Here is a 9,598-nt window from a genome sequence, read left to right as displayed (position 1 = left end):
TATAGCTCTCATAGAAAGCGAAAAGACGCAAAAGTTTTGAAGAAAATTTTTTTCCCGACGCATTGTTTCTTTTTTCCATCGTGACGCATCTCTTTTCTAACTCGTAATCATCAAAGGTATGGATTGAAATATCAATTTCTCAATAAAAACAAGGCAGCTCTCCTAGAAGGCGTAAAAACACAAAAATTTAGGAAACAAAAATTTTCTCACGTACACTGGTTGTCTCTGCCACAATGGCGTATTTCTTTACATCATATATGGACATCCTTTATGAGAAAAAAAATATTCCAGTCGAATACCGGACGGCCCTAGAGCCGAAAAAAAATAAAAACTTAAAAATTCATCGAAATTTAGGTGTAGAAGCTTCTTTACGCCTATGGAATATTTTTTTCCTGAAAGTATGAACGAAAACAAAAATTTTCTTTTTGTATTTGCTCAAATCGGATGCGCCATTCAGAAGTTATGAATTTTTGAATATTTAAAGTTTGGTAGTCATTATCTCAGAAACAAAAAATGTGGCGGTTTGGTGCGGATATCAAGAATAATAACTCGGTGTTGACAAGAACTGTATATTTAAAGGCAAGTGTTTACATGCGTACTCAAAAGTAGACTGACTTCCTCCGCCGGGGAGCGTACGAGTTTATATACCTTCGTTTATCGAAGGTTCGAGAATTGTCCTGAAATTTCGTGAGGGACAAGGACAGAATGATGTCTATGTCGAATTCCGAGGTTTGGAATATTCGAGACGCTACGGAATAAATTCAAGAAATTAATCTATTGTGGCTCACGCCACAAGTACTCCGCTTCTGCGGAAAAAGAAAAGAAAGCAAAATAAAGCCAAAAGAAAATCAATAATATCGATTTGTTGAGAACAGCTGATATCGTTCAGCGAATCTGACGCGCTTTTGAATTGATAACGTCGATGAGCCGGTGTCAGATGGGCGATAGGATGACGAACGTCGAGATGTTCCCGATTGCGGTGACTCCGGTGAAGGTGGTGCAGTCAGTGTCGTATTGCTGTCGTAGGATTCATCGTTAGATTCGTCGTCATTGTTGTGCTCGTCGTCTGGGAGCAAGAAAACGGGTTTGAGATGGTTGATGGAGACTACGGTATTTTCGCCTCTAATTCGAATGACCAAATGTTTCTCGTATCTCGATATTACTTGGTGTGGCCCCTCGGATGAGGACGTGAAGGCGTGACGGGGGGCGTCGCGACGAACGAGGACGTGTGAGCAGTTTGCGAGCTCCTTAAAGACGAAAATCTTCCTCTGGCCATGACGGGCGACGGGTTGAGGAGCGAAATCGGCGAAGTGATTCCTCAGACGATCAACGATATTGGTAGGCGGTAGCCCGCGTGGTGGCGAGGGAGCAAGAAATTCCCCCGGTAGTCGGAGCGGTTCACCGAAGACGAGGTCGGCATGAGTTGCGCCGAAGTCTTCTTTCCAGGTGGCGCGAATTCCGAGAAGGACGATAGGCAGCATGTCCACCCACGAATCGCTTTCATGACAGCGAATGGCGTCCTTCAGATGACGATGCAGATGTTCCACCATTCCATTTGACTGAGGATGGAACGTGGTAGTGTGAATATGTCTGCTATCGAGAAGACGAGTGAGAGCGTTGAACAGCTGGCTCTCAAACTGTGTCCCCTGGTCGGTTGTAATTCGAAGCGGCACTCCGTAGCGGCAGATCCATCCAGAAAAGAGCGTTCGGGCGACACACTCGGCTCCAGTGTTCTCGATTGGGAACGCCTCTGGGAATCTGGTGAAACGGTCTATATGATTGTCAGGCAGTTGCGATACCCTCTGGACGGAACGTACGGTCCGATGATGTCCACGTGCATGTGCTCGAAGCCCTGCGTGCGTCCTGGAAAATCTTGAATAGGAGATGAGACATGACAAGATACCTTATTTCGTTGGCAAGCGATGCACGCGGGGCGCGTTGCGTAACGCGCTGCGTTACCAGCTTCGTTGAGGCTCGTGCCCCAGGATGGCTAATGCTATGGAGGGCATCGAAAATTCTTCTTCTCAACGACACAGGAACGAAAGGGCGAATCAGATCGCCAGACACGTCGCAATAGATCGGCGTGGTGCAGTTTGCAACATTGACAGGTCGTAGGGCGAGAGCGTCGTGATGTTGACTCTGGAGACGTTGCTGGAGCTCCTCGTTAGCGGCTTGAGCTTCGGCAAGCTCATTCGTACAGACAGCAGCAGAGATTGCCTCGATACGAGAAAGCGCATCGGCGACAACGTTCTCCTTGCCGGCCACGTACTGGATGTCGGTCGAAAACTGGCCGATAAAATCCAGGCGGTGGAACTGTCATGGCGTGTCTCTGTCGGGATCCTGCGCGTAGGAATGAAGACTTATGATCTGTGAAGAACGTGACGTGCCTCGCCTCAAAAATGTAGCGGAACTTTCGCACGGCAGCGTAGATGGCGTGGAGCTCTCGATCGTAAGGGCAGTGTTTCCTCAGCGCAGGTTGTAGTTTCTGGCTGGAAAATGCCAGTGGTTCCCAGTGCTGTCCTCGTCTTTGCTGCAGGATTACTCCGATGGCGTATTCGGAAGCATTGCTGAAGATGGCCCACGGGAGTGTCTTGTACGGGTAGACCAGTATCGTTACTTTTCGCAGCTCCTCCTTGCAGGCGGTGAAAGCGGTATCGCCCTCAGGTGTCCAGGCGAAGGGGTGAGAGCCTTTGACATTAGCACCCTGAGTGTATTCGTGGAGAGGAGCCTGAAATCTTGCAGTATCTTTAAGAAATTTGCGATAAAAATTGATCATACCTAGAAACTCACGCGATTTACGAATGGATGTTTGCCGAGGAAAATTGACGATCGCCTCTATCTTCGACGGGAGCGGTAAGATATCCTGTACCGAGATACGATGGCCGAGGAAGTCTACCTCCGGTCGGCCGAAATGACACTTGATGGTGTTAATTACAACCCCGTATCTCGAGAGCCGTTCAAAAAGCGTGTGGAGGTGTCTGCGATGTTCCTCGATGTCCTTGGAAGCGATGAGGATGTCTTCGATATACGGAAAGGCGAAATCGTCCAAGCCTCGTATGAGCTCGTCGATAAACCGTTGAAATGTTTGTGCGGCATTTCGAAGCCCGAAAGTCATGAACGGGAATTCGAAAAGGCCAAATGGTGTGATGATAGCTATTTTGTTTACGTCGTCGATGGCCACAGGTATTTGATTAAAGGCGCGTACGAGGTCGATCGTCGAGAAGATTGTCTTCCCAGCGAGATTGGCAGTGAAGTCCTCTAGAAGGCCAACAGGATATTGATGCGGAATCGTTCGTGCATTCAATTGTCTATAATCTCCACAAGGTCGCCTGACTTTTTCGGCACCAAGTGGAGCGGAGATGACCAGGGACTCTTCGAAAGTTGAGTGATTCCCAGTTGCATCATTTTGTTGAACTCCGCCTTGGCGATTTTCAGTTTGTCGGGGGTGAGGCGTCGTGATTTGCTGGATACTGGAGGTCCAGGTGTAGTGGCGATATGGTGCAGCGTCGAATGTTTGGCTGGAAGGCATATTCCTTCGGGTTTCGTTGATTTGGGAAACTTACCGAGGAGATCTGACCATGAAGGATCGACAGGCGTAACCTTGATTTCCGAGACGATGCTGGATAGCGACACTTTACATGAGGTCGTTAATCCAGTTGTTGAGTCGATAAGACAGCCGTTCTTCAGGTCAGGTAAAATGCCGGAATGCACCGAAAAATCGGCACCGATAATTGGTTTGGTTGTGTCTGCCACTACGAAGCGCCATGTGAAATCCCTCCGGAGGCCGAGGTTGAGCGATAGAGTTATGCAGCCGTACGTGTTGATTGTCGAGCCGTTGGCTGCAATAAGCGTATAGTTAACTCGTTTCTTTGCTCCAGGAGCGAGAGATTTCGGATATGTACAAAGATCGGCGCCAGTATCCACCAAGTATTGGATTTTGGTGGCGCGATCGGTTACGAAGAGGCAGCTGGATTTGAAAGAGGGAACGTTAACCGCCGCTAACGATCCGCCGGGGCGTTTCCCTGCCACGAGCAAGGTGCTTTGTAACGTCTAGCCCTGTCGTGGTATCTTCGATGATACCAGCACTGGTTGTTGTCGGGTGCTGGCGAGGTTGCTCGAGAACGGCATCGAGAGCGGGATCGGAAACGTGCGACGCTTTGCCCTTTTAGGGCCGATGCCAGCTCGCAGATTGTGGTTTCGAGACGAGGAAAGCGTGTCTCGAGGGCTGAGGACGTTGGCTCCTGGACGTCATTGATGTGGATTACCGGCAATGCGATCTCGTGCAGTTTGTCGGCAAGTGTTCCAAGCCTATCGAGAGCCATGTCCGCTTGTGACGTCAGGATGGACTGCGTCGTCATCGGCAGTCGGCTGAGCCACTTGGTGCGTAAAATGTTGTCAGGAACCGTGTCATCGAGACTCCTGAGATGACGCAGGAATTGGGAGGGCTTCCTTTCACCCAATACCTCTCGGTCGAGCAGCTGCTGGAGTCGTGCGTCCCGGGAGACCGTGAGGCCTTCGACGAGCGCCTTCTTGACACGTGTGTACGGTGTCTCGGCAGTCACATTTAGGAGGATATCCTGCACCTCAGCAGCGGCCTTGGGATCGAGATGAAACGAGGCATAGTAATTCCTCGTTACTTCATCGTTAATAACGGATAGATGAAACTGTCCCTCGAGCTGGGCGAACTATAACGCTGGACGTTCGGCATTGAAGGCGGGACATCGTATCGAAACGCGTTGGAGCGGGGCTCCACTGTCAGGTTCGCACACCTCGACACTATCGGGCATTTTGTTTCGCGAAAAAAAACACTAGAGAAAGTCTGCAAAATGTTCAGTGCAGCACAGCATCCTTGGGTGCTCAGCAATGCACCGAATTTCACGAAAAGAAATCGAATGGAGCGCATGAACGATACAACAAACGAGCGTACGCGGCACAGAAACCATTCACCAAGTGCACGATCGAAATGCACTCGAATTTTGCGGAACAGTCGCGGCGTTAACGTGATATAATTAATAATCAAAGAAAACGCGATAAAAATATTCACTTCAATCACGTCGGGGTCACCAGTTGTGGCGGTTTGGTGCGGGTATCAAGAATAATAACTCGGTGTTGACAGGAACTGTATATCTAAAGGCAAGTGTTTTACATGCGTACTCAAAAGTAGACTGACTTCCTCCAGCGGAGAGCGTACGAGTTTATATACCTTCGTTTATCGAAGGTTCGGGAATTGTGCTGAAATTTCGTGAGGGACAAGGACAGAATGATGTTTGTCTCGACTTCCGAGGTTTGGAATATTCGAGACTCTACGAAATAAATTCAAGCAATTAATCTATTGTGGCTCGCGCCGTAAAAAATCATGAGGCAATGAAATTTGGCGGGAATACTGTCGATATATAGTAGTTCGAAATGCGGTAATCAAATCATTTTTTCTAGACAAAAAAAATACGGGGTGGCTGAGTTGACATGCATGAGTTGTCCCATGCATTTTTTCATTCAAAAAAATCATTCTTTAATCAAAATGAATAATTCCGAATATTGGGATTCGCGAGGCGATGGGGGGGGGGGCATGGAAACGAAGGGTTGAAAATTTTACCCGGCAAGGGGAGGGGGTCCCAGAATCTATCTGAGCCACTTCCATCCCTCCGTTCGCACGCGTTAAGGATGTTTAAACTATCAAGTGAGCAACTCCGTTGAAAAGAAAAATAAAATTGACCGAATAAATAATTCATGTTGCAAATTATTTTTCTTATCAAATTAGAAGTTACATTAAAAATTAGATAAGCTATCTTATTCCGGTCGCAGTAGTTACAGTTTTGTTCGGTTAAAATAATTAGAAACAATTATATGAAAATTCAAATTTAAATCTTTAAATATTTCGCGCACAATTACCCCGGGAATCAACAGTTTGCATCTCCAACACTCGAGTCAGCACCGGGGCTAGTCTCCTCCAGACTCCCCACCACTACGTAACAGGCCCGAGCGAAGACACGCGATAATCGCCATTACAGCGTTCACCCGGACGACCACGTGTGAGGAACCTCTCCGCGTGGCTCCCTTACGGAAAGTAGTTTTGAATTAATCATCGAAGCTAATCAACCCAATTATCGTCGAATTCAACGCTCCAGACTATGGTAAGTACCCTTGTACTTATTTAGCGGTGATTAAAAGTGAATTAGTGCGATTTTTCGGAAAAGCGATTGGACCACGCAGGATGGCGTCGCTACCTCTCGGAATGACGCCAACACCGATACTCATGGTTTGAAGGATAGGAAACCCTTCAAACGCACCCAAATGCTCCCTGGAAGCAACCTGAAATTATTTAAGTAATAATTATGCTACCTGAATAAATCAGAATAGTAATAACGCTCCCTAACATAACGTTAGTGCAAAAATCCGTGCTCTATGCGTCTCGCTACGGCGATTGATGCAACTCGCTACCTGCTTCATTGCTACATCTTGGCTTGCTACCTTTTCTCGGTCTCTTACGTAATCATCCTATGCTACCTAATTATTTATATTTCTCCAACTCACAAGTGTTCTGGAGGAAAAATTATGCTACGTGAATTATTCGTAAGTTACCTTTTTCGCGTTTTAATGCTCTCTAGCGTTCGATGAGTTTTGGATTCCGGTTGGGCATGGGGACGCTATCTTTTTAGTTATCTTTAGTTTTATGGTTGGAATCCAGAACAATAAAAAGTATCTAAGCTCTCTTGCGTTAATGAATAAGCTACCTAATATTTTAGAAATCGGTTGAGACCATAAGCTACCTATTTTCATGGAGAAAACCTCCATTTTCGGGTTAGAAATGCTCCCTTCCGGTAAATCAGCTACGTGGCTGATTGAAGCTCCCTAGCTCATTTTGCTACCTTTTCGGTGGATGAGATCCCCGATTTTAATGCGTTACAAATGGCGTAAGAATTAAGAAAACCATTACAAAGACGCTCCAGAATTCGAAATTCGATTAATTACCGTCGAAAATAAGAAAAATTAGTACCTTTTCGTGAGCTCTCTTTTTATTTCGCGTAGCTACCCCATTCGTTCTCTCTCGTGCGTACGCTACCTTGCTATAGTCTCTCTCTCTCTCGGATTCGTGTTCCCCTCGTGGACAATACTTTTGCTTCTCTCTATCAGCTTTGGATTGGGATCGCTTTCTTTTCATACTTAAAATTATTATTCGCATATTTTCGTCTTTTGGAGTTTAATGGATCGTTTCAGAATATTTAAAATTATTTTGAGTCACATTGATGTAATTTTGTACCTGTACGAATTTACGATTTTGTATTATCTCGGCAATAGCGAAACACGTCAGTACAATTACGTTTTATTATTCAATATCGACCTTACCTATCCCGTTTAGAATTTAAGACATTGGTTTATTGGGTTCTAGATCGATGATTGGCTTTGTTAGTTGATGTTCTCGTCCACGAATCCACCCCTCTCTCCACGACCCTCACACTGAGGAGCCGAGTGAATCCCGGACCCTCGTAATCCACATTTCTGCGTATGGTGTGTGTTATGCTTCTTGTCGTGTAATGATTTTGCCTATCTCAACCAGAACCTTATCGGTATCCTAACTCAAAATTGACGGAAACCACGAAGCTGGCAAATCATTACCCTTCGTTCTCACAAACCACTCACCTTTAACCGAAAGATAACTCAATAAACAAAATTGGATCTCAGAAGCAATTAGCAGCTCAACCTACCTTGTTTCGATAATTTAGGGCGCCAGCTGATTTTTGACAACGCGGAATCAACGAACCGCAACCGTATGAAAAAAAATACACCAAAACCGTAAACCAATTGTCCCCAAAATCCAATAATCCAAAACCAAAAGAAAACGTCAGAGAGGTGGAATGTGAGGGTACGGTATCGCTCGGGTGCTCAGTATGTGGGTCGTGGAGAGAGGGGTGGATTCGGAGGTTGAAAAGGTCAAAAACAAGGCGGGACAATTAACGAGGTGGAGAAGACATCAAAATCACAATTAATCAAAGGATCAAGGACGAAAAGAAAGAGTAACGCAAGTTCTCGTTTACGTGTTCCGCTATTGCTACTTAGTTACAGGATTTTCTGGGCAAACATAATAATAACAATTTTGACTCGAATTACTTTCAAGGATATTGATAATTTCAGAAGAATGTACAATGTGAATAGAATCATCCGGAATTTGAGAGAATGGAGGGAAATCGAAGGAGAGGTACGTAACTCGAGGGGTCCTTGAACGTGAGAGAGAGAGATATATAGGGTCATGTGAGGGTGAGAGAGGTCACCTCGGGAATACAGAGCGTTAGGGGCGTTTATTGAATCGCGGAAGGGTTATTTCCCGGCAAAACAGAGCTATGGCCAGGTGGGGTAACTCCCTAATATTTTTCCATTGGTCAATGAGGGGAGTTTTCTCGAGATCTCGGTGAAAAGTGAAGAATTACAGAGCTTAAGGTGGCGTGACCTTCGTCACACGACGGAGAACGCAAGGGACCTTGAGCACGTGGGTTATGTCGGCCGGCGGCGCCGACGTAGCAACTAGTAGTCCCGTGATCTTGAATGCCGCGTGGGTTTCCATCTCCCCAATATCGTCCCGAAAACAGCGTTAAACGGAGGATTCGACATGAGGTTTCCGTTTAAATATATTTTTTTTTTTAATAAAAACATAACTTTCCCTGCCCAAAACTAGGATTTTTCCCGAATAAACGAGGATTTCACGGAACTGAGGGTTTCACCAGAGCTTGGGGCCATTTTATGCGAGTAATGAACGTAACTGAGGCTGTAGGGGGCCTAACAACAGAACTTTGCGAATGCGAGGGACCAGTGGCACAGAACTTGGGGGTTATATGGCATTGGGGCGCGACGTCTTCCGTACGTTTTTCACTCCCGATACTCTTATACCCGCGAAATAAATGCACCAGTACTCACCATAGTGGTTAATAATCCCTCGTGGCTGCCGATGGTGCCCTCAGGATTAATAATTTTCCCCCTTTTGCGGGTTTTCAAGGGGTTTTCTCCCGGGGAGATACAATGGCACGTGGAGCGTGTCTAATCCGGGAGAAGACTGATCGCCGGGACCGTAGCGTCGGAGTGGGGAAAAATGGGGGGCCGTGAAGCGGCGTGCGCGTCGCCTTAAATTCCCTAGCCGATGAGAGGCGGGGCGCGGCAGATTTCATTCAAATATTTGAATTGGGTTTTTAATAATTGGACTTTATTCATTTGATTATGTATTCTTTATTATTATTGAACTGTACTAAACCGTATTGTGATTTATAGAGCGGATTTTAGCCCTGCCTACGACTGAAATGGAATAATTTATCCCTGAGGGACACTCTCCGGAGAATAATTAGAAACTCCTCAACCGAATATTAAACTTCCGAACCGAATACAAACTGGAAGATTTCTAACATCCTCGCGACTAGGGGAGCCCGAGAATTTCACTCGTTTATGTGTTCTCCCCAAAGACAAATCAAAAAGGGTTGTCAAAAGCGCGCGGGGTGGCTCGGTGTGTCGGCCCTGATCCTCCGTGACCTGTGGTCCTTTAATTTCATTTACGTAGGCTTTTCTTAATCGAAACTGAACAAAACTAAACTGAAGCTAATTAACGAGATTAATTATT

The 9,598-nt window shown here is 46.1% G+C and overlaps 1 protein-coding gene across 1 annotated transcript; it reads right to left on the bottom strand.

Annotated features, from left to right (window-relative positions):
- Nucleotides 1-848: 848 nt before the first annotated feature.
- Nucleotides 849-1,550, bottom strand: LOC107040425. Its single transcript, XM_015260512.1, has one exon. The coding sequence runs from the start codon at nucleotides 1,548-1,550 to the stop codon at nucleotides 849-851; it is 702 nt and encodes a 233-aa protein (XP_015115998.1).
- Nucleotides 1,551-9,598: the final 8,048 nt, after the last annotated feature.

This window comes from Diachasma alloeum, unplaced genomic scaffold (genome assembly GCF_001412515.2).
Source record: "Diachasma alloeum isolate Michigan unplaced genomic scaffold, Dall2.0 Dall_scaffold_00334, whole genome shotgun sequence".
Lineage (NCBI taxonomy): Eukaryota > Metazoa > Arthropoda > Insecta > Hymenoptera > Braconidae > Diachasma > Diachasma alloeum.
The sequence above is the reverse complement of the archived record's forward strand: the minus strand, read 5'-3'. Positions and strand labels throughout refer to the sequence as shown.

What these genes read in the sequence shown, in the direction of transcription:
- LOC107040425 (XM_015260512.1), bottom strand. Translation starts at nt 1,550, where the DNA reads ATGGTGGAACATCTGCATCGTCATCTGAAGGACGCCATTCGCTGTCAT.